The sequence below is a fragment of the Labeo rohita genome, chromosome 17, assembly GCF_022985175.1.
Source record: "Labeo rohita strain BAU-BD-2019 chromosome 17, IGBB_LRoh.1.0, whole genome shotgun sequence".
Lineage (NCBI taxonomy): Eukaryota > Metazoa > Chordata > Actinopteri > Cypriniformes > Cyprinidae > Labeo > Labeo rohita.
In genome coordinates this window covers 21,133,108-21,159,135 of record NC_066885.1, presented here as the reverse complement: position 1 = coordinate 21,159,135, position 26,028 = coordinate 21,133,108, and the positions used below count along the sequence as shown (strand labels likewise).

At 37.9% G+C, this 26,028-nt stretch overlaps 2 protein-coding genes across 3 annotated transcripts in view; both read right to left on the bottom strand.

Moving 5' to 3' along the window:
• The window catches only part of adam12b (ADAM metallopeptidase domain 12b), a 120,578-nt gene extending 118,420 nt beyond the window's left edge, over nt 1–2,158 (bottom strand). For both annotated transcript variants that reach the window (XM_051133660.1, XM_051133661.1), the window contains exon 1: nt 1,748–2,158. In XM_051133660.1, the coding sequence (XP_050989617.1) occupies nt 1,748–1,859 (112 nt within the window). In that variant the 5' untranslated portion in view covers nt 1,860–2,158. The remainder of the gene's footprint in view (nt 1–1,747) is intronic.
• Nucleotides 2,159–5,473: 3,315 nt separating this feature from the next.
• Nucleotides 5,474–24,629, bottom strand: LOC127179252 (uncharacterized). Its single transcript, XM_051132557.1, has 8 exons — nt 24,552–24,629; nt 24,287–24,369; nt 20,657–21,659; nt 16,808–16,977; nt 16,132–16,300; nt 15,383–15,446; nt 15,000–15,099; nt 5,474–7,651 (listed from the first exon to the last, which is right to left on the bottom strand). Exons 2-8 carry the CDS (start codon nt 24,350–24,352, stop codon nt 7,613–7,615), a joined length of 1,611 nt encoding a protein of 536 aa, XP_050988514.1. The 5' UTR covers nt 24,353–24,369; nt 24,552–24,629; the 3' UTR covers nt 5,474–7,612.
• Between the last annotated feature and the right edge of the window lie 1,399 nt (nt 24,630–26,028).

The following is a 26,028-nucleotide window of genomic DNA, read 5'->3' as shown; positions in this document are numbered from 1 at the left end:
AATTCAAACAGTTGGGATTACGATTAGAATTTCGGAACACTGGATCAGCAGTTCCACCCACTCCACCAGATTATAAGGATTTCAGCCATGGATGAACATATTATAAACACACACACATAAACAGTCTGAGAGCACAAGAAACAAATTAGCCATGGATGGATAGACTCAAATTGCATTTTAATGGCTCTAGGTACTTTTCGCTGTCATGTGTGATACTGTGAAACCATGTCAGCCCTGCTAACTTCAGGAACTTGTCAGCACTGGGAATGAGGTGCTAACAAGAGGAAATATGAGACACATACACACACACGCATACTTAAAGGTGTCTGGAAATAAGCATAAAGTACTGCCCTCAAAACGTGTCCAAGACAGCGCCCCTCAGTGGCTAAACGGCTTTCATGCACACAAATTGCATACTGTTCACAGGTTCTTTTTGTTTGCATTCTGTTTCATTTGCTGTGATCAAACTGAGAGTTTCAAGAGTCCCCTGCAATCACAGCTCAAAGATGTATTATCATCCTGCCTTTGCTGTAATTACAATCTTTCCGAACCAGCTTAGAAGAGCATGTGTGCTCTCTTCTGAAAGAGAGAGATGAGGAGGAGACCGTCTGAGACGTGTGGAACAGATGTGTAGAAACAATACAATCTGATGAATTAAACGGTGAAATTTGCAGGTGAAAGAGAAGATTTGACCCTGACTAACCTAATGATTAATACACACAGTTTATGTCAATCATAAATGCACCACATGTACGTGCCAAAAATAAAGCCTATTTAAAACCTAATCCCACTGACCTAATAAAACTGTGTCATACTGACAAGCACATTGTTGATTAATAAATGCATATCAATTTCCACACAGCTGATTTTCACTTGTAATATATTTGACTGTAACATGAATAACTGTCAAGTGCATTTAAGTAGGGATATAAGGAAAGAAATAAGAAATTATGCAAAAGGAACCAGATATTTTCACCTAGTGGCTGTTTTAAAAATATTGCATTATTAAATATTACATTAAAAACATTGCTTAAATTTTTAAATATTATATCATTAATATTTCATTGCAGGTTCAGCTTGTCACTAGGCACTACGCTTATCTTTGTGTACATCTCGGAGTATCCAACGCAAGCCTTTTCTAAATGCCCTTAATCTTATTTATATACACAGACAGGACATCCAGAAGTCACATTGTATTTAAATTGTCACTGCTGAATGTATCTCCTAAAGCCACAAGTAAATGTGCATCTCTGCTCTTTCCTGCTATTGTTGTTCATCCTCATGCACACAAGGTTTCCTATTTATCTCATTCAACAACTCTCCTCTTGTTTTATTCATGTGTTCTGTTCACAAACCAACTTAAGTCAAGAAATGTTTTCAAACAGCTGCCAAACTCTTTCATGTTTTTAAAATAAAGTATTTGACCTGTAACTCGCCACTACTGTTGTTATTGTTTAACTGTATACTACTTTAAATTTGTGTTAATTTCCACATATTTCACTTTTTAGCAATATTATTAAAAATAATAACTTTAAGGAGTTCACCAGCTTGTCACTAGGGTAATACCCTCAAAGGTACATCCCTAAAGTCTTTGAGATATATGCACTCTTTATAGGGGTAGGTAACGCACAAAGGTCTGCTGCCCCGGCGAGCGCATTTAATAACAGTGAACTTTACAGTAAATGCATTTCTATATTAGTTTTAGTGTATAGAAATGTAAGCAATAATAATATGACGTGTCACTTACCGTCGGGTGATTGATGAGCGGCGATGTCCCCTGTCAGTCCCACTATCAGCAGCACAAAAGCGCGGAGTCCGCTCATGAGGCACCAGTTCTCCATGCGCCGGTAGATCCTCATGATGCCCGGCTCCTTATGATGAGATCTTCATAATATAGTGACACAGAAACACAAGCACACACACACCGCAAGCAGAGAGGATGTGAGGGACTTCCTGCAATACGATTAAATCCACAGGGGAGATAGGGCAGGGTGATCTACAGAGCTGTCAGGAAAACTTTACAAAGCCAGTACTGCTTAAATCTTAGGGTCTCTATTGTGTTCACACTGTCCCGTGTCACACATGCAGAGTGTAAACAAAAGCAAAGAGCACACGGACAGCTACGGGCAGAAGCGGTTTGGTCTCGTTCTTTGGTGAAGTGTTGATTCTTTGGAAGAGTGCGGCTTGAATCTCCACGTGTTTTATAGTGGGGATCTGCAGGGTCCTAAAGCTACTCATTCAGGGTCCTAAAAAAACTACTCACAAAAATGTATAATATATTACATAGTATTTATAGCTAACATGTTTAAATAATATTCCTGTAATTTCATGATAGTTTACTGCATTGTTTTAGGCCAATGATTTGTGTTTAAAAAAATTATAATATCAAATAGCTATTACCATTTTATGGTCCCAAATTATATTGAGTGTCTTAAACAATTATTCAAATAAATTAGGGCTGACAAACGATTAATCGCGATTAATAAAAATAAAAGTTTGAGTTTGCCTAATATATGTGTGTGTGTTGTGTGTAATTATTGTGTATATATGAATACATACAAATTAATGTATATATTTAAGAGAAATATGTACAAAATATTTTTATTTATATAAAATATAAATTCTATAAAAATCACAATAAATACATATACTTGTAAATATTTCTTAAATATATACATGAATGTGCTTGTATTTATATATGCATAATAATTACACACAGGACACACACATATATTAGGCAAACTTTTATTTTGTATCCGATTAATCGCGATTAATCTTTTGCCAGCCCTAAAATAAATAAGTAATTAAAAACGTAACTACAATAATTAATTACAGATGTACTTATAGAAAGATATTTTAAATGTAAGTACAATGTAAAAACGTATACAATGAATGCATTATAGCTGGGTAGTGTTACAGTTCTGTCTGTTTGTTTTATTGGTTTCTCCCATTGTCTCCCCCCGTTGATCTGTCTGATTTGGTTTTGTCCTTGTTAGCATTATTTGGTTCACCTGTCTGTCATTATTAGTTACCCTTTATAAGTCTGTCTTTGTCTTTAGCCCCTTGTCGGTCTTTAATGTTTGTTTGTTCTACGTGTGTGGATTATCGCTCTGTGTTCCTGCCTGTTCCAGCTTATGCTACCAGAAGTTTATATTAAATATATTGTTGCTTGTTATCTCGTCTCTCGTCTCGTTCCATCCAGCACGCAGCAACCTCGTAACAGAAAGACCGACCAAAACAGTTTACCCGGCGTGATTCCCCTACGTTTATTTTTTCGTCCTTTTTCTCAGTGTTTTGTTTTTGATTTTTCTTCATGGATCCTGCCGTTCAGATCATCATCCTGGAGCAGGGGAATCGCTCTCTCGAGGACCACACCAGAGACTTTATGCACCTCGTGCCACACACACACTACCCGGACAGCTGCTTGTGCACGTTCTATCGGGTGGGATTGAACCCCACCATCAAGGCGCAGCTGTCCGGGGAGGGTCCTCGAGAGAGCATCGCCGATTACATCGAGTGGGTGCTGGCGTCCTGTAGATCGTCATGGACTGTCGGCATCGTCGAGAAGGACGTCAGCCCCACTCAAGACCCAGAGCCCAGCCAACCATCACCCCGACACGCGGAGTATGAGCCCGAGCCCACCGCGGATGACGAGCCACGAGCGACAGAGCAAAGGATCGCCACAGAGCCAGAGCCCAACACGTCCGACCAGGTGCGAGAGCCGGCTAAAACTACCGTAAAGGTGGAGTGCTGCGTGGAGCAAGAGAGGGCTATGGAGAGCCCTGCCCACTGCACCACCGCTGGGGGTGAGCTTGAACTGAACTCTGGGGACTTGATTGACTTCTTTACTGAAGTTCTGGAAACTAACTCTGGAGATTTAATAGACTTTTCTACGGATATACCTACCTGTCATGATCTACCTGTCGGTATGGAATTCCCACCCACCCCCCCTCTTCTGTCTGTCTGGTCACCGCTGTCCCCTGACAGCCCCTCTGCTCACCCTCAGCCCACTACCTGTGCAGTGGGCTCGCCGCGGGTCTGCCAGCTTCCATCGGCGTCAGGGCTGGAGGATCCCTCATCTCCGCCTCCAGCCTCAGAGTCCAGAACTCCGCCTCGGCCCTCCGACCCTGCGGCTCCACCACGGCTCTCAGCGCCCTCGTCTCCATCGTCGCCCATCGGTCCACCAGCTCCACCGGGCTCCCTCGTCTTTCCGGCTCCGCCCTGGTCGGTCGTCGGCCCTTCATCACCTCAGGACTCTGTTCCTCCGGCTTTGCCTCGTCACTCCGTCCCACCGGCTCTGTGGACCTCCTCCCTCCCTCTGGCACAGCCTTCATCCTCTGTCGCTCCGGCTCCGCCGCGGACCTCTGGATCTCCGCCTACGCCTCGGTTGCCAGAGCCTCTGGTTCCGCCTTGGCCCTCCGGAACCTCGGTGTCGCCCTGGATCTTCGGCTCTCCGTCTCCGCCTCGGGCTCCTCCGCCAGCTGCTCCGCCTCTGTCGGTCGGCCCCCTGGAGTCGTCAGCCCTTCCTCCACCATGGCTCCTCCCTCCATCGGCTCCACCGTGGGTCATCATGGCTGCGGTCTGGGTCTCCCTCTGCTTCTACTGCTCCGGGTCCCTCCTGTTTCCTCCCTGGCTCCTCCCACCTTCGTCGCCCCCTTGGACTCTGTTGACTCTGGTTTTTGTCCCCCTTCCGGGGTTCCGTCCTCCACTGAAGCCTCCTCCCCCATGGACTCTGGTTTTTCTGTTTTTTCGCCTCCTAGTCTGTTTTGTTTTGTTTTGTTTTCTACGGCGCGAGGACGCGCCTATTCGGAGGGGGGCGTAATGTTACAGTTCTGTCTGTTTGTTTTATTGGTTTCTCCCATTGTCTCCCCCCGTTGATCTGTCTGATTTGGTTTTGTCCTTGTTAGCATTATTTGGTTCACCTGTCTGTCATTATTAGTTACCCTTTATAAGTCTGTCTTTGTCTTTAGCCCCTTGTCGGTCTTTAATGTTTGTTTGTTCTACGTGTGTGGATTATCGCTCTGTGTTCCTGCCTGTTCCAGCTTATGCTACCAGAAGTTTATATTAAATATATTGTTGCTTGTTATCTCGTCTCTCGTCTCGTTCCATCCAGCACGCAGCAACCTCGTAACAGGTAGTAACTGATTACATGTAATCTAGATTACGTGATCAGCTTCCAGAAATACATTTGACACAACAGCAATAAATCATTCATAATTGATTGATTTTTCCCTAATTCCTCTTTGTCATCTTTTTGCTTTCTTAAATAGCTGACTGTTTATATACATTCAGAAAGTCTTTAAGTTTTGTGGATGTTCACAAATCTCTGATGTACAAAAATCATTTCAGTTCTAAAAATGTTTCAAAATTGCACTACTGATAAACACACTGATTTTAATTTTAATTATGACTCAGTAGGTTATTTAACAATGTATTTCTATGTCTTGGAAGGCTTTTGTCACAAATTTACAAATCTTTTTCTCATCTGATCCTCTTTCACCTATATTTACTTGAAGTACCCCTGAGATTTTAAAATAAATATTTTAATAATTATCATATTTGCATGTTCATTCATTCTCTGATGTTGGTTATGGTCACATGACATGGAAGTAAACAAATAAAAAATTACAATTTTTGGGGATTTTTTTTTTTTATTTTGATTGTTTTTAAAACAATTTATTTTAATTTAACATTTTTGTGATTTTTAATTATTAACATTTCATTAAACTCATAACCCCCCTGCAGTTCCATCACAAACCCAGTTTGAGAAACCTTGACATAATGTAATGTTTCATGCACTTCATGTTGTTAATAACAACAAATGGATATTTTCTTACTCTTTGTATTTTTATGTCAAGATTATACTATTCAAATCAATGTAATAAAGAGGTTAATTCAAAAGTAATCTAAAAGTAATCTGATTATATTACCCAAACTGTGTAATGTAATGGATTACTTTACTAACTACAATTTTAGCCATGTTATTTGGAATCAGTAATGGATTACAACACAGAACACAGTAGTTAAAACACCATTATTAATAAAGTGGATCCATTATTATTATTTTTATATACAATTAGATGTAGGATGTCTATTAAGAAAACAAAGTAAATAGGTTCAATTTTAATATATATAAGTTTATATATAAACTTTCTTTAAAAAGCCTTTTAACATGCATTCCAGATCAATTTTATGATATTATTTCTTCATTGTGTGTTTCTGGACAATGATTGATGTGTAGCCTTCAAAACAAATAAATGTATTTATTTATTTCACTGTCACAGTGTTATTCTCATTCACTCAATCCTGTGAATGGCTTCTGCTTGATATGACATGAATGACTTCAGTGTCATTTGAATGCTACTGTGATTACAATCTAGGATAAAAATTGTGCATTTTAAATTAAATTTCATACTACATTTAAAATATTATATGATTAATGTCAAGTTATTTTTTGCCTACATAACGCTGTTTTATGGCTCCACGAATTTTGTAAGTTTATTTGCAAGGAAATTATTCATTTTCTTAATGGGGTCATTTTTCCTTTCCTTTTCGGTATGCAAGGCACTCTATAATAACTCTCTCAAGGTTTCCAGCAGGTACCGTACTGACCTCAGAGACTCAAGGACTTGTTAACATTTTTGCATTTTCAAATCAGCATATTTGCTTGCTCTTCCTTTCATGAGACTTTCAAAGCGCCACAACCAGCTCTGAATTCTGATTGCTGAATACAGCTGATTTTTCCCCCCTCAAGTTACTTGTCTCTGCTTTACCATCATGTCATCCAATCTGTCATCTAACACCTGATCACCGACTTTCCAGACTAATCTCCCGTTATGCTGTTCTCTCTTGAATTCCATTACCCCAAATTTCACTTTCCGCACCAGAAACCCTGACACTTCCAGGGCAAAGGAGTCAGTGGGATACATGCCCCTCTGTTTTTATCATGCATCCCACGGCATTTTAACATTACAGAGCAGCGTCACTTTCTGAAATTGGCTATTACAGAAAGTGAACATAATGTCCAAATTTTAATGTGAAGAACATTGCATAATGAATCTGAATAAAAGCAGGTTCAAAGATGGCAATACTGCATTTTCTTTTCTTTTTTTTTTTGTTTCCAAAGAATACTATTATGAGACCATTGTTGATGACCTTTAGAACCAAAATTACTATTATTTCAACAGTAGAACAAGCTGTACATAATAAATCTTCGTAATGGGTTTTGCCATTAGCTGGGTTCCTCTCGATCTATTTCCAATATTTTTTATCATTTTGAATAAGGTATATGGCGATTTTACATTTTAATGACAGTACATTCTCACCAAAAAACAGACTCCAACCAGATCTAGAGTCTTATACTGTAATTTCAAACAAGTTCTTTTTAAAAATACCTATCACACAGCACAGACTCAACAGGGCATGGACGTGCATCCATATGTCGTGTGGATTCACCCCAGGTCCAGTAAAAGGTGTTTTATATTTGGAACAATGCATCAGAAAGCCAAGCTCTGCTCTCAGGAGGAAGCTGCAAAGGTCTTGCTCGTCTTCAGTTCTTTGCCTCAGGCAAGGAGAACGCGGGGGATATGAATCTTGTGAACAGGCACTTCCCTCAGTCACCGTGTCTTTGAAGAATCTGATCCAAAAGTTTCTGTGGAAAAAAGGAGAGGAAACTTTTAACTCGACTACAACCAGGCAAGCAGCCTGTTCGTCAAAGCACCTGCACGCTCAGGTCAAGTGGTGAAGAAATGAGGGGGAAGTGAGTTGTGTGTAATCTACAGATTACCCAGAATTCTCCCCGCCTGTCCCCCTGGGTGGCCATCTCCCCCGGGAGCAATGATAACCTGCTATCTGTGCTCCAACCACATCATGCTATCATGGCTTTTCCCTCCTCGGAGGTATTCATTTTATTTTCTGCCTGGTTTCCTTGTCCTTGGCTATCTTTGATGCTGCGCTCCGTCAGCTTCCACTGAATAACCTGCACATTCCAGTTTAGATTAGAAAAAGTTGAATATGTTTTGTTCGAGAAGCTCAACTTTTGTGACAAACTGTTGATTTTTACCAACTTCTAAAGAAACAGTTTAACCAAAAATCTCAACTTTGATAGAACTTTGTTTATTGTCATTAAAATATGTACGTCAGTATGACTTCTGTGGAACGCAAAATGAGATGTTTAGGAAAATGTTCATGCTGCTCTTTTCCAAAGAGAAAAAGTTAAACAGTTTAAACATCTGATGAACTAATTAACCTAAAACCTGAAGCAAATCAAATATTCAAGTATTTAGATCATTCACAAATAGTGAAATCATTGGTTTAATACTGTGATTAAGAAAATTATGTTTGAAATTAGCTAAATATCAAGCATTTTGAATCTACTGTGCTCTTTGGAGTTTAGTGGTAGCAAGAGTAAAACTCTAAAACAAACTTGCTGAGACTAATTGAGCACGAAATTCAGTAAGAACAGGACATTAAATGCACAGTTACTGTATAATTGAAGTACAGAGGGTATTTGTATAGTCAAACTACAGTCTTTGTCCAAGGCTGCATAACTGTTTTCTATTTGAATAAAAACGTAATTTATTCCTGTGATAGCAAAGCTGAATTTGCAGCAGCCATTGCTCCAGGTTTCATTGTCACATGCTCTTTCTGACACTATTCTAATATGCTGATTTGGTTAGATCCATTTATTTTTCTTATCAATGTTAAAAACAGTTGTGCTGCTTAATATTTGTGTTAGAAAGCATGACATATTTTTATTCAGGATGAACAGAAAGTTAAAAAAAACAGTGTTTTTGTAACACTGCACTGTAAAATCTTTACTATCACTTTAATAAGATGCTGAATGAAAGTATTAAACACAATCAAAAGTCTGAAGAGGAATTAAACATAAATCGTTTGAGCCTAATTGTAGCTGGTTTAACATTTATACCGTACATGCTGCGAAGAAGCAAAAAAGCGACTAGTGTGGTTTCAGTCAAACTATAGCATGTAAATGAGACTTTAAAGGGATAGTTCACCCAAAAATAGAAAATTACCACATGATTTTTTCACCCTCAAGCCATCCTAGGTGTATATGACTTTCTTCTTTCAGACTAATACAATCAGAGTTACATTGAAAAATCTCCTGGCTCTTCCAAGCTTTATAATGCCATTGAATGGGTGCTGAGATTTCGAAGCAAAATAAAGTGCATTCATCCATCATAAAAAGAGCTCCACAAGGCTTTAGGGGTTAATAAATGCCTTCTGAAAAGAATCAGTGTGTTTGTATATGAAAAATATCTATATTTAGAACTTTATAAACTGTAATCTTCCGCTAACTATGACGTATGACGTAAGATGTAAGCGCAAGCTCTGCTGAGAAGTGACAAACTCGGAAACGCAAAGGAGAGAGCAAAACAAAACACTGGTCACAAATTAGAAGTACAAAACGAGGAATAATAAATAAAAAATAAATAAAAATGCCACAGGATTTCAATATTAGCCAAGAGCATATTCTCATCCACTGGACGCCACTGTCTCATGAATGTGGGCATGACAGTAAGTGAAAGCTAGAGATTACAGTTTATAAAGTTGTAAATATGAATATTTTTCTTATACAGATGCATTGCTTCGCTTCAGAAGGCCTTTCTTAACCCCCGGAGCCATGTTGAGTACTTTTTATTATGGATGGATGCACTTTATTGGACTTTAAAATCTAAACACCCATTCACTGCCATTATAAAGCTTGAAAAAGCCAGGATGTTTAAATATAACTGACTGTGTTCATCTAAAAGAAGAAAGTCTTATACACCTAGGATGGCTTGAGGATTAGGGATAATTTACTTTTTTTGTGAACTATAGCTTTAAAATGAATGCTTTTCCCAATTGAAATGAAACTTTTTAAGGTGCAGGTAAATTGACTTATTGTGAGAATTACATGACACATAGAAAGTTATGCACACTATGAGTTACAAAACAATGTGTATGTGAACTCTTTTGGCATCTTTCTCTCTCTTTCATTGTATCTCTCCCCCTCACCTGCTTCTCTCTATCTTCATGACTTATCAAGAATTCATCACTGTCACAGAGGAGGTGCACGCCTGAGAGACAGAAGGGCTTCATGGGAGAAAGTGAGGCAGACACTTCATGACAAAGTATCAGCCTCACAGGACCTGACACCCATTAAAACAACACACCCCGACAAGAGATTTCTCCTTTACAAAAGCACTCGTTTTAGGCATCCAGGGATCAGCCTGTCAGCAAAGAGATCCAAACTACCAGTGAAAGCTGTCCTGTTGTGGAATTCAACACTCTAAACATCAAAAACAGGGAAATTATTGTTGACACAAGCCTCCTTTGTGTCACAAGCGTCCCCTAAGTATCAGGGCCGTGTCTGTCACCGAAAAGAACAAAAGGAATGCATGAATAAATCAGCTTTGAGTCGAATTAATCTGGATATCAAAACGTTTGATAGGCAGGACTCATTTGAAGAACTATACTGACCTCTGCTGGAAGATAAGGTAAGTACAATTGATATGATCTATGGGGGGCGGGGGAAGAAGCTTCTGTCCTTATTTATTCACCCTCATGCTGTTCCAAACCTGGAGAACTTTTTTCTTGGAACATTCTGGAGAATGTACTAGTAAGTCTGTTAAAATGAATGGGGACCAAAGCTTTTTAAAGCTTCAGAAAGGATACAAGAGTGCCACTAAAATGATCACAAAAGTGGTCTGTATGACTTGAGTACAATATTTAAGTCTTCTGAAATCCTACGAGAGCTCTGGGTGATGACTTATGTCATTACTCACTGGTAATCTTTTCTTCTTCTGAGGTGTCACACCAAGAATTGAGTCTGTGAACCAACTAGCACGGTCTTCATATTGCTTCCTCTTACATTAGGGTGAATAAATAATGACAGAGATTTATTTTTAGGTAAACTCTCCCTTTAAGTGGGTTTTCACAATGGCCCAACAATATAACGATCATGTTATATATTATAATTTCCAAGCTGCTGTGAAGCACTGTTGACTCTCTGCATGAATGCCCCTCATGAGTCTCTATATATCGCTTGACACCACGGAGGTAAAAGTTCAGCAAGGTGAGATCAGACAGTCTGGCACCACACAGCACCTGCTGTTTCTAACCGGAGGGAAGGTTTTCACAGAGCAGCACAAGTTTCATCTCCGCTGGTACACTTGGGCTGACAGTTGTGACAGAACGCATTAGGAGACAAAAGCCTCAGGTGTGTTTGTCCTTGCGGGGGTCATTAAAGGTCAGTCTGGAGGATCACTTCAGAGTGTTCACTGATGCAGCATCAGCACAAAGCAACAGAGCTGCCCGCTCATGACGTCAATTTGTAAGCTAGTCTGAAAGGCTAATTTGCTGTGCGTTTCTTTATGAACTTCCAATGGGATTTTTGAAAAAGTGGTTTTCAAGTATGTGACTGAAAGGATAGATCATATATAGCGAAAGGGTCATATATAGCGAATCGGTTATTTTCATAAAAATAATACAATTTATATACTTTTTAATGTCAAATGCTCGTCTTGCCTTGCTCTGACTGAGATGGGAGTTTTTCGACATACCCTAACTGTCTTGAACCGGAAAAAAAGTATATAAATTGTATTATTTTTTATAAAAATACCCGATTGTTTCACTAGATAAGACCCTTTTTCCTCAGTTGGGATCGTTTACAACCGCATTTTTTTCTTTTGAAGCCACATTTAAACTGCATTTTGGAAGTTCAAAACCGGGGTACCATATCAGTCCATTATATGGAGATGAAAATCCTGAAATGTTTCCCTCAAAAAACATAATTTCTTTACGGCTGAAGAAAAAAAGACATGAACATCTTGGATGACAAAGGGGTACATTATCTGTCAATTTCTAATGAAACTGATATTTCTAATGAAATCTGGGAGCTTTCTGACCCTGCATAAAGAGCAACACAACTAACATGTTCAAGGCCCAGAAAGGTAGTAAGGACACTGTTAAAATTAGGGGTGGGAATCTTTCTGTACCTCATGATTCGGTTCACGATTCCAGGGGTCACAATTCGATTAAAAATCGATTAATGACTTTTCCGATTTTTAATCAGGATACACAATTTTTCATAAAGTTTTTGTGCACACTGGACATCAGAAGCACCAGTATATTAATACAAAAACAGACCATCTATACTATGGGTAGCCCTGACTCAATAAATCAGTGTTTAGAAAGAAAATTAAGTGAAATGACGTGAAATGACACAAAACCCCTAAATACGAGATGCGAGATGGAAATGTATTTCAATGCCTTCTCTCGCAATTATATAGCTGGGTAATTAAATTTTATATAAATTGCAGGCATCAGGAAGCCGTTATTAATATACAGGGCATTGAAAATGCTTTTAAATGCGCGTTTGTGTTTTACTTTCACTCGTGATCACCCAGAGCGGCAGTAGGCCTACTTACCACATATTTTACAAGATTAGATGTTTGTCAGTGATGAAGATCTGCAAATCATTTGACGTAGAATCTCCATCTCTCTTAGTTCATCGTCTGTATATTCTGGTTCGAATATATAAATTTATGGTTGAACCACTGTTGTCACATGAACTATTATAATGATGTCCTTACTAGCTTTCTGGGCCTTGAACATGTCAGTTGTGCTGCTATCTATTCTAGATCAGAAAACGCTCAGATTTCATCAAAAATATCCTAATTTGTGGTCTGAAGATGAATGAAGTCTTATGAGTTTGGAACAACATCAGGGTGTGTAATTAATGATGGAATTTTCATGCTCGGGTGAACTATCCCTTGAAGTAGTTAATTTTTTAACTGTCACCCATCCCCTCAGTTGACTTTGCTATATTACAAATAAATCCTTATCTAATCATGATGAACTATATATCGTTGGAAAGGTCTAAGACTCCTAAATAGATATTTCACTGTTATTTGCTACAAATCATGTAGGAACAGTAATAGATTAATTTATGACAAGAGTGCACCTCAAAAATCTACATCATAACATGAGTTCTGACCTTTGTTACAAAAAGTCTTTTTCGTTGCCTTTTTCCCTATCATGTTTTAGAAATTATCATAAATTATATATCAACTGAAAGCTTAAAACCTTAAAATTCACTCTGTAAAAGCCATTTTTAAATCAGACATTGCATTACCATGAAAACGGTACTTCAAAATCATATTACAAAATGTATTCATTCATGAATTCATCCATTTAAATTTGGATAGTCCACTTTCACATCTATGTTCAAAAATGGGGGTGACAGTTAAAGGGTTAAGCTAATAAATTATTTACATATTAAAATATAACTCTACATTAAAATGCAAAAACCACATAAAATAAAAATGCAGAGTGACATTTTTTTCCTTTAAAAAACAACAGAGGGACTGAGTCAAAAAGATTGAGAACCACTGTCCTAGATAATAGATGGAAAGCACACAAAAGACTCAAAGTTAAGATCTTATTTTATTTATAGCCAGTCCCCTCTCTCTCACTGCCACTTTGCTTCTTGTGTACTCTCCAACTTTTCAGAATTTATAAAAGCCAAAAAAAAAACTTTTTTAAATTACATTTTAATTTACTCATAATTCAAGAAATATTATTTTCTTGAATATACTCATTAGGCATCCCAGAGGGAACCCACTGCTAACAAAAGCTAATTTTTTTTTTCAGTTTTATAACTACAAACTGAACATCTCTCAAAGTCTTGGTTAAAACTCTGAATCTAATTTAATTTCCGCTATTAAACCAGACACGCTTTAATTGAATTCTCATTTTAATTACATTCTACTAAGGTAACTACATATCTGGGTCTTGAAAATGCAGACACTATCATATTTTACTGTTCTGCTCTATATTCAGTTAAGAAGCATGTCTGTGTAAAGTTTCATTTAGCTTTTTACTGGCTGCTTTTCAAGGTTCATTCGAGTTTTTCACAGCCTTACTCTCAGTGGCTTCTACAATCAACAGCTGTGCTCTTTACCGGGTTTAATCAAGCTTACAGGACGAAAGGGTTTACAGCTGCAACCTCTGCTCCTGTGCTCCCTGTAACACGTACAGGCCAAATTTGGATTATATTAAACTGCCTTATGATTTCAAATCTCACAGTTATTTGATGAAAACACAATATGTGACCTGGAGCGTTCTCTGCACACATCAGTATACCACTAATTCACTTTTATGAAACAAAATGCAAAACATTATAGTGCCTCGGGACTACAACCTGCCTGCAACATGGCAGTAATGGATTTAATAGGTGTTTAAATGTACAAAAATAAACACTGTGCCGCAGGGACACATAATCAGATTTTAGAATATTTTAAAATAAAATAAGTTAATAAATAAAAATGTAATTATTTGTTGCTTGTTCACGCACACAGTACATTAATCTTAACATTTTTCCTTTTTTAACTTTTTGATTTATTAGTAAATTCTGTAAAAGTATTGTTTATTGTTAGTTCATGTAAACTAATGTAGTTTCTGTAACTAATTTTAAGTGTTAGCAAAAAATCTTGTACCTCTTGCTTGTGTAATAATCAACCATGTATTTGACCCTGAACCACAAAACCAGGGTCAATGTTTTGAAATTAAGATGTATACAGCTGAATAAATAAGCTTTCCATTGATGTATGGTTTGTTAGGACAGGACAATATTTGGCCGAGATACAACTATTTGAAAATCTGTAATCTGAAGGTGCAAAAAAATCTAAATATTGATAAAATCGCCTTTAAAGTAGTCCAAATGAAGTTCTTAGCAATGCATATTACTAATCAAAAATTACATTTACAAAATATCTTCATGGAACATGATATTTATTTAATATCCTAATGATTTTTGGCATAAAAATTAATAATTTTGACCCATACAATGTATTGTTGGCTATTGCTACAAATACCCCTGTGTGACTTAAGACTGGTTTTGTGGTCCAGGGTCACATATACTAAATTTAGTGGAACTCAAAAAATCTACCAGCCTTAAAATTCAAAGCAGTTTTGTGTGAGATTTAAAGCTTAACCTTTTTGAACACCTCTGCCCTCAGTCTGTTGGTTTCCAACACCAGCCTTTTCCTCTCCTCCTCCTTCTTTTTGGTCACCTCTGGGAGTTTGTTGTAAATCCTACAAGCACAGACTGAGGATGATGAATGCATAATGACATGAAAAAAGTAAAATGGAGGTGGGAGAAGGAAGTGATTCATCTACTTTTCATCCAAACAGAAACACACAAGGAAATATCTTGATATATGTCAATATCTGCCTTTATCCACTGTATTTCATCTGATCGGGTGGCTTTTATTCAAGCAAAGAGATAAGCAAACACTGTCCTTATCAGAAAAGGGTCATATGGTTTTCTTGCACTGATAAGCTGCATGTTATAAGAGTGTGTATGCGAAAAACTCACCGCCTGGATCTCCATTGCATCTCCTTGCCTGAGATGGCTCTGTCTCTGGGTTTGAAAAGGTTATCTACAAAACACATTTAGCAGAATAAAGGATAAAAGTGAAATAGAAAGGTCGTTACAAAGCTTAATATTTAAATGTTGCATTTGATTTTACAGTTTCAGTTTGTTAAAGGAAGTCATGGTTAGTCTGTGAACTTATTGGCCTAGTTAGCCTTACAAATCAATGACCTTTTACTAAGAAAATATTACAGTTACACATACAGTAACTTATAAGAACATTTTTACAGAATCAAATTGAAGCCAATAGGGGGCATCAGTTAGCTGCAGGAGCAACAGGATGTGTCATGTACTTTTTAAGATTCATTGTTCATTCTCAACAGGGCCGCAGTGAAACATGCAGAGGTCTCCATTGTATCTATTTGCTTTTAATAAGTCTGTCCCACCTCAAGTTTGCTTTGATATTACCAAACTTCTAATGCACTAGATGTTTCACTGCAGCACTGAAGTATGTCGTCTTCCTGTGATGGCATCAATAATGTGTCGTGCTGCAGTGTGCTTGCCCTAAAAATCTTAAGATGATGACCCACAATTCGCAGGCATTTGCTGCACTGTTCATTGTTCATTGCTATTGTTGATAGCTGATTGAATGTTTACAGCAGTAATGCTTAGACTGCATTGCTGCAGCACTAGATCTGCACTACAGCTCCTTCAACTGTGCACGGGATGCTAATGAAAATGGAGTATCTTACCGCTAAGTGGGTGTGGTTTGGTGCAGTTCCGCCTACGGTTCGCCGTCTCCACGCCCATGATGAATTCAGCTGTTTGGAAGCTCCGCCTCTCCCTGGCCCTGAGTTCCAATCGTCGCACCCGATTCAGAGAGCGAGAGATGAAATCTGGACGAAATAGCTCAAGAGCCTCCTACACACATTTGGATAAGAACACAAGGTTTGTGCCACAGTGTAATGCTGGAGTGTATATTTATAATTTGTCACATATGGGTGTTCAGGAAGGAAGTAAACTTTTGATTTTCAATAGGCATGTACAATATATCTGACAAAGTTAACTTATGGCAAATCTCAAAATGGATATCCAATCCAGTTTTAGCATTTAAAATGTTTAATTTGTAGAATTTTATTCCAAAAAAAAAAAAAAAAAACTGATACAAAACAGTATAGAATTTTTCTATCAGCCATAATGTGAAGATAATTATCAGCTTTCAGTATCAAAATTTTGCAAGTAATTCAGTTACTAATTCTGAAAGTGTTTTTAATGGTTTGTAAGTAGCAGTTCATATTACCAAAAAAAAAAAAAAAAAAAAAAAGGATTTGAGTCAGATACGCCCCAATAAATCTGTTGTTTTCTGCCTGTCTGAACAAACCCTAAGGAAAACCTGATGGTAGCCAGATTCCTTCAGTAAAACCATACCCTCAAGCTAAGCGACTGGTATCCTGTGTCCTGCTGGTCAGTCTTGGACCCACAGGTGCAATTAGTCAGATGAGGAGAGACTGGGCACTCAGTAAGTCTCCTGACATTCTCAGCAGTGTGGAAAACTGTCTTGACCTCATGAGGGGCCCTTACATGCACCTGAGGGACTCCTGTACAGATAAATAATGATGTTAGCTTAGTGCCTTAGCACAACCTGACAAGCACTCGCTATAATACACTTTTACCTAGATAAGTACTAATACACTGCAATACACAGAAGTACTGGTACATGGAAGTAATGTAAGATATGCAGGTGAACAAGGGTTCAATATAGAGTTTGTGAACCATTTTAGTATTTACAATTAATATAGACCAATTTAGTGTTTGCAAACAGTGATGACGCGTTTTGTGGGCGGAGCCTAAAGAAAATTACAGTTTTCAAGTAGCGGTCTATGGAAGCCATGGAATAAAAGAATAAATTTGAGTTTATATTTTAAAATTCTGACTTTATTCTTGCAATTCCTAAATTATATCTCACAATTCTGACAAGAAAAATACTTGTCATTCTTTCCTTTCCCCTCGGTTCAGAATAATGAGTGTAGGTTCCACACTTCTTTTTTTTCTCAGAATTGACAAACTTGCTACTGAGTTGAAATCGAGTTACAAAGTCTGTACTACTTGATATAAAGTTGAATTTGCGAAGAAAAAAAAGTCAGAATTGTGCAAATGTAATGTAAAATGTTATAATTTTAGCCTTTTAACTGTTACTCCCATTTTTGGAACACAGACATAAAAATGCACTATCCAGACTTAAGTTTTTATAATTCATGTATGAAAACATTTTTTAATATGATTTTAATGTACATTTTCCGTGGTAATGCAATGTCTGATTTTAAAATGCTTTTCAAAGGATGAACTTTGAGATTTTAAGTTTTGAACTGATATATAATTTCTTATGATTTCTAAAATGTGATAGGGAAAAAGGCAACGAAGAAAGTCTTTTGTGACAAAGGTCAGAATTGTTTTTTCTAGATTTTTTTAAGCTGAACTCTTTTTATTTTGTGAATCCTTACTACGTATATGGAATAACAGTTTTATAAAAGCAATAAGCCCCATGAAGCCGTAGTTTACAGTGAATTTATAACAGCTAAGGGGCATTGTTAGGCACAATGCGAAAAAAAGCTGTGGTATGCAGTGAATTTATAACAGCTAAGGGGCATTGTAAGGCACAACATGAAGTAGAGGGCTTATTGCTTTAATCTTCCACCAAAGAATGTTGCTCCTCAGAAACAGTTGTGGTTGCAACAACAAAGAGGTTGCTGGGCAATAACAGAAACAAAAGGGGAGAAACGCAGCTCAACCAATCAGAATCAAGGACCGGAAATATTCGTTTTTTAATTAAATATACATTTCTTCTTATTAAAGTTACATAAGTAATTCAATCAGGAGCAGTGAGAGATTTTCTCTCTTTTGTTGTTTGATTAACATGAATGACAGACAGCAGGAATATCAGACTGCTGTCACTTTAAGACCTGCCCGGATCCAATATATTATTACACGTTTTCTTTCTCAGCTGTTTGCTTTTACTTCCCTGCTGAAAAACCCAGCCAAAACCAGCCTAGGCTGGTTGGCTGGTTTTAGCTGGTCACCCAGGCTGGTCTTAGCTGGTTATAGCTGGTCAGCAGGCTGGTTTTAGAGGGGTTTTGGCCACTTTCTTGGCTGGCCAGGCTGGTCTTAACTGGTCAGGCTGGGAGACCAGATGGAGCAACCAGCTAAATCCAGCCTGGCCAGGCTGGGAGACCAGCTAAAACCAGCTACTTCCAAATTAAGCCAGCTAAAACCAGCCAACCAGTCTAGGACTGTGTCTAAATGACTGTGTTTATGAGGATACTTGCAAAGACAGGCATTTTGGCACTTACAAGTGAGTGTATTTAACCGTTCAAGGCCTATAAAGTGCCAGAAAGTTCAATACGCTTGAGTATCATCTTCATGTGCGCGCGTTTCTCTATATCAGTGGGAAATAGGCTCTCTTTCACTGTTGACTGCATTTAAACAGTTTAATATAACTTGTTTTTAAACTGCAATGCTTAAAAATGCATGCAAAGACACTGTAAGTTTCCATGACTATGTAGCACAGTAACGTCCCTCAAGCATGTAATGGCAAAAGAAACGACAGTCAAAAATCTCTACCGGTTGACAAATTTCTACCAGTTAATCGTGTCTACATCGGTACATCTCTGAGCCCTACAATCACCCTCAACACACATGTAAAGACAATAAATCTGTGTCATGTAAAGTAAAGGTGGTGTCACATTCTGCATATTTTTGCAGGTGAGATCCAGTCATTTTAGTTGGAATTCCCCATTCTGGTATTTCATGAGCAACTGAAAGATTTTTGCAGATTTTGCAAAAGGTTGCTGACACAGATTTGACAAAAAGCTGACTTCTGTGTGAGCCGCTCTTCATATTTCTACTCTACTGACAATAGACATTTGACAATGGACCTTTTTTGCCCACAAAATCTGGACTGTATTTACTGACATTCAGACATTTTTTTAACAATAGTTTACTGATATGTTATACTGATGAAAAATATCATTGCATGAATGTCATACAAGTTCTTTTGGAAACTCTTGTCACTTGATCCTCTAAAGGCAGAGTAAGATGTTGCATTTTCATGGCATTTCACAGAGCACATTTCAAGCTCTTGATTATCACAGGGGAGTCCACCATTTTATTCGAAATTGGCTCTGAAATAAAAGTTAAAATGCTATTCACTAAAGCATGTCAGGATCAGTGAGAAAGAGACAGGCTGATTTAAAAGACAGATGCGGAGGGTTGCAAAAGGACAGTGAAGGATTGGCACATAAATAAACTAAGACTTGTGGCTAAGTGCCCTTGTGTGCCCTCCCTGCAGTGGTACCTTGTGTTAGTTCATCAGAGCCCAGTCATGCAGTCGTGCCGTCAAACGCCTCACAGACCACATGCAAAAGATCAGTGTGCCGCAGGGAGGATGTTATCCTTCGACTCATCATGAGGAAATGTGTTTAGCCGTACAGAGCCAGAATAGGGGCCAGAGAAACCAATAGACTTTAGATGCGAGGTAATGTGGAGTCAATGATGCATCATCTCACATAAGAAGATTGAAACTCACCCTATTTTCTTTTCAATAGCTCCCCCTTACTTGCTTTCTCCTCCTTTATATAAAAAAGCAGTGTCCTGGCTGTGCATCTACTAGTTGTCCTGCAAGGTAAATAACTGTAAAATACCAGCATTAAATGCTGATAACGCTACAATCTGCTACTTAGCGGATTTTACTCGAAAAGCATCTCATTATCAAGACTCTCTCTGTTAAAATCCAAAATCCTGCCTCGCAGCAAACTTACAGATTTAACAGATTTCATTCCATCTCTGGATACCCACTCATGCACTATGAATCAAATTATGCCAGATTATACGTATTCTGCCAATTTGCACCCGCAGGCTATTTTATCTGACATCTGATTGACCCGCTTGAGCTGGCACGCCAATGCAATGTTCTTCTGGAGTGAAACTTTCTAGGTGCATTCTTTTGTTTGCACAAAGCCATTTATAGTTTTTCTGACAATGCATTCCCATTCCCTAAGGAGCTTGAGGGAAGGCTGTCTCATTAACAATGCATAAGCCACCAATCAGAAGGTGTGCAACCAGAGTAAGAGATGTTGAAATGAAACCGCACTGGCTAAGATATCACACGGTGTGTCGGAAAGGAATGCCGCAGCAATGCTACAGAATAAATGAGAGCAAGGGAAAGAGAGAGAGGATGGATATTTGCATGGCTGCTGAGGAGCAAGGAGGTGATATAGGTACCTGATGGCCCGCTGAATGCCTGTCTGGCTCTTAGATTGCTCTGCGGAGGCCCTAAGACATCATTAGCCTTTCCATTCAGTCTGAAGGCAGCAGAAGATGAGTGGCACCTTGTTCTGAATGGCAATGATGTTAAAGTGGAACACTGCGTGTCGGAGCCGGAGCCAGTATTATTTTTAAAGCCACTGCCATTGACGGTTGAACCATTCTTCAGCTGCTGGGACAGCCTTTCTGTTCCATCAACACCAACGTTCGCCATGTCCCAGTCACTGTAGGACCTTTTAGTTTGAATCATCGTTTGAGGTTTCTCAGGAGTCTGAGTGAAAGATGGTTTTCCAAGGGAAAGGGACAGAGTGGATCTATACAAAGTCTGTCCAAGAGGGATTGTGAGGGATTTGTCCAAGTACAGAGTAGATCTGGACAGCTTGGACGGTGGGAGCTCCAGATGGGCACAAGAGCGGAAGATAGGACGTTTCAAAGAGTCTGTTTGATCCTCTTCCTCAGTGTAGCTGTGCTCATAGACTGGTGGAGCTTGGGGACTGCTGGGGGTCTCGCTGGCACAATGTCGTTCTCTGTTCTCGGTCACCGTCACCACAACTGTCTTGTGTCTAGAAGGCACTGGAGTGCCAGCAATGCTTTGTAGGGTTTTATTTTCACTGCGGGCCAGGAGCGAGGGCGGTCTGTCAGGCATGTTCAGAGGACGATAGGTTGAGTTTGAGTAATCCCTTTTAGGAGACAAACTCCGGGCGGTGATGGTGATCGACGAGAAGCTTGACCGTAAAGTGGGTCTGTTGTAGCAATGTAGAGCTTCGGGGACACTGCGTGTCCGACCCAGGAATAAAAAAGGACTAGATGTGTGTTCTGATCTCCATGGTTCGTCAAACGATGTAAAGCCAGATAAAAATGGGGGTGTTCGCCTTCCTCTCACAGGGTCCTCCAATCTAGTTCTCAGACTTCTCCATGGTGTCACAGGATTTTGGTGCCAGCAATACTCATTATCCACTACCTGTGAAGTATATGACCTTTAGTATGAAGCTTTAGCTTTTACAAAATGTTATAGGAATATTCAGGGTTAAATACATATTAGATCTATCAAGACTGAGTTCACATGACTTTTCAATGAATGTACTGGATGATTTAAGATGGTTTCATTAATGATTAACTCATACCAATATACAATCTAAACTGACTAAAACCCATTAACTAGTATGCATTTGCAAGCAAGCTTTAAACATGTCTAATATCTAGCAGATTAGATTTTTAACTGTATGACAAAGTATATGCAACATAGAAAATTTACTTTCTGTACCAAATGTACCAAAAGATCAAATCACTGCACAAACTGTGGGAAATAGAAAAATTATTTTCTATAGTAATCAAAAGCATGTCAGTATGGAAGCCTGTTTCCGCCACTGAATAAAAAATAAAAAAAGGTTATTGCGACTTATCTCACAATTCTGACTTTTTTTCTCAGAACTGGGTGATACAAACTTGCAATTCATACTTTTTTTCTCAGAATTGTGAGATATAAACAATTTGCACGATATAAACTCGCAATTGCGAGTTATAAAGTCAGAATTCTGAGATACAAAGTCGCAATTCTGAGAAATGAAGTCAGAATTGTGTGATATAAATTGGCAATTGCGAGTTATTAAGTCAGAATTGTGAGATATAAACTCGCAATTCTCTGAACAATCAGTCTTTTTTTCTCCTCATAACTGGACTTTATAACGCGCAATTGTGAATTTGCATCTCATAATTCTGAGGAAAAAAGTCAGACTCGCAAGATGTAAACTCGAAATTGTGAGAAAAAAATCAGAATTGTGAGATAAAAAGTCGCAATTACCTTTTTTATTTTTTTATTCTGTGGCAGAAACAGGCTTCCATATATCAAAGATGTGGTCAATGGTGTTTAACTTGTATTTAACCTGGAATATTAATATAAATTGGAGCAGTAACATCCTCCCATACAGTGTAACATCAGATATTTTTTTCTTCAGGCTACAAACTCTAAAAGTGTTTTGAATGCATCTGTGATATTTGTGATCTTTTATTACCCCCACTATAAATATGAGTTTCACCCAGAGGCAAAAAGACAGACACGACATGTTAGACAGTCTTGCTGTATTATGATGAAATCATGGGGAAGTGAAATATCAGTAGCAACTAGGAACACTGCACAGATTTCTGTACTGTATATTTACAACAACTAGATGATAATTAAACCTTTGCATGTTTGCTTTGGCAAACTGCAGACAATCCAGGAAAGTATTCTGTCATAAAAATCTCAGGTGAAGGTATCAGAAATGTGTGAAAACAAACTGTGAGGAAGATGGTTAACAAACACATGCCTCTGCTAGATAACAACAGAATGCCTACAAAAACAAACAACTGTGTTTGAAACATTACTATTAATTTAGACAGCTGGCATTTTAATTTTATTTGCAATGGATCGCTGCTGATTTACGGAATCGGGAAAGGCCAAATAGGGTGACTGAAACTGTTGTTTTTAATTACAACAGCCAACCTCCAAATTTATTACCAAAACTGAAGAGTGATCACATACCACAAGACTATTGTTTAGTATGAATACTGAATGTTGACCTCCAGGTTGAAATAATGAGCAATTATCAACAACAGACTGAACATTAAGTCAATATTCTATGCACTAGAAATTAAGGACACAGTGAGATGATGCTGTACAGATTAAGTACTTAAATAAAGCACTTTGAGGTAACAAACAAACAAGGGTAGTATCTTCCCAAATAAAGTGTCTTACAAAAACAATTATGTGACTCTGGACCACAAAACCAGTCTTAAGTAGCATGGGTATATTTGTAGCAATAGCCAACAATACATTGTACGGGTCAAAATTATCGATTTTTCCTTTATGCCAAAAATCATTAGGATATTAAGTAAAGATTATGTTCCATGAAAATATTTTGTAAATTTCCTACTGTAAATATAACAAAACTTAATATTTGATAAGTAATATGCATTGCAATTTTCTTAATATTTGGATTTTTTGGAAAAACATTATTATTATTATTATTATTATTATTATTATTATTATTTTATTCTATTTTATTTTGTTTTTATTTATTTTTTTAGCACCCTCAGATTCCAGATTTTCAAACAGTTGTGTCTCAGCCAAATATTGTCCTGTCTTAACAAACCATACATCAATGGAAAGCTTATTTATTCAGCTTTTAGATTTTAAAAAATTGTCCCTTATGACTGGTTTTGTGGTCCATGGTCACATATGTTTTTTAGAAATTAGTTCGTTTAAATCGAAAAAGTTTAAATATGACCTTAAAAACAGACAAACATGATATTTAAAAAAAAAAAAATGACATAAGTCATTAACAGAATCAAATAAGGGGACACAAAGTCTCTTGATTAATGCAAAAGGTATTTACAAGTGTATCAGGCTACGAATTTGCGATTTTTGTGTCTGTCATTTCACTCAATGTTTACAAGTGAATTGCTTGCCCTGTGTGACTTTTGAAATCTTAAATTAGGTTTCATTTTAAAACCCAAAAGAGCTCGATACCTTATCTAAATGTATACTACATATCTAATTTATACATAATGGATTTTATCTGTAATTCGCTTCTTAGAAGTCTCTCTTACCTCATTAATGTTTGGAGTCGACTGATAAGAGCACCTCCAGCCTCTGAGTCGCAAGTTTGAGCGCATGTCTCTTACATTTCAAGCTGTGGAAAACAATAATATATCATTCATAGTTATTAATTAAACATATTACACCGGTCACAAGTTTGCCTAAAGTGCGCCACACAGGTGCCATAATATACAAGCGCGGACGCGTTCATAGCAGCCGAATTACGTCACAACACTGAACGCCGCTTGTCAGCCCAGCCTACTCCCTTCTGCTCACCTTCACTTAAAATTTTCATGAGCTGGCACTATTATCTAGTTACCACGCCACTCTGAGAGAGTTTTCAAGTATTTATTTAGCTTAGCTGCTCACAGCTTATTATCATAGTTACTTCATGAATAGTTGTTCCAAACAATTACCGCGTTCTTACAAAGCTTTTCTTATTCACACTGTGGCATGCTGTTTATTCATGATGTGAATAAGCTCTGTTAACCCTCCAGCTGCCATATCAGCTTACATTATTTAAATATTTACTAGCAAAACAATGGACATTCTTGTTTGAGCCTCTGTCATGGTTGACAGCATTGCCTATACACATTTTATACACATCTATAACAAGTTTAGCTGTCATTTTCAGTCAGTGTTTGAAAAGTTACTCCAAAAGTAATAATTGTGAATTACTTGTAAAAATTCAAAAACCCATCCTGTCCCTACAAGTTTCAGCAGAAGAAAATCTAACAGCAAAACTGAATTCAGTTTAATAAATACAGCAACATGGGAAAAACTACATCCCATGTGGATTTACGTGATTATGTTCCCCTAAAAACAAGATGATTCTGTATTACGCTGCAAGATTGGAACGTGTGGTGATTGAGGACATAGGTCACCCACTTTAAACAAACATGTATGCAAACCAACTGAATTTCCCCATCTATCTTCTGAAGCAAAACTCATTATCCTACTCTCTTGCGCTTTAGCTCAACAACCGAAACACCCAGTGGATGAAAAAGGAAAGGAACCGTAAAACATTTTCTGTGAAAAAGAAAATTATGCATTCATTGCCTTTGTTTTCTGTTGGTTCTGCTTTATCTGTGTTGAACCAGCGAGGGGAATTGTACTAACAGCTGATCTGTCTCTGAAGAGTAGCTGGGCAATATTGGATGTGCCTCTCCACATTGACTGATTGCTATCATCAGAAGGGGCTGAACAGTCACGGCTCTTGCCCTGACCTGAGGATTCATATGGAAAATAGAGAAAGGCTCAAGAGGGTGCATCTGTGGGGGAAATCGCTTGCTACGTGAGACTGCCAAATCATTGCGGACCATCTGCAATGAGTTTGTGTGTTGCAGATTTAGAAATTTAATAACTGTTTTCATTCTTCAGTGTTGAATTTAGGATTTTAATCAGTAAGTAGTATTTTCTTTCATGGAATTTTAATAGTTTCCCCACTCACTACCATTTATCTTTGTCCCTAACATGTAATATATGTATAGCAATGACTTTCAGTAGAGGGGTTGTGACAAATCTATTCTGATTCGGGACATGCGTTGTGGTATGCTCCTGATTGTGCGGTGAAGAATAATACAGAAGAGAAGAAATTGTTGAATAAAGTTGTTATTTTTGAACTTGTCAGTTGCGTTGCTGTCTATGCAGGGTCGGAAAGCTTTTGAATTTCATCAAAAATATCGTAATTTGTATTCAGAAGATGAACAAAGGTCTTACAGGTTTGAACGACATGAGGGTGAATAATTAATAA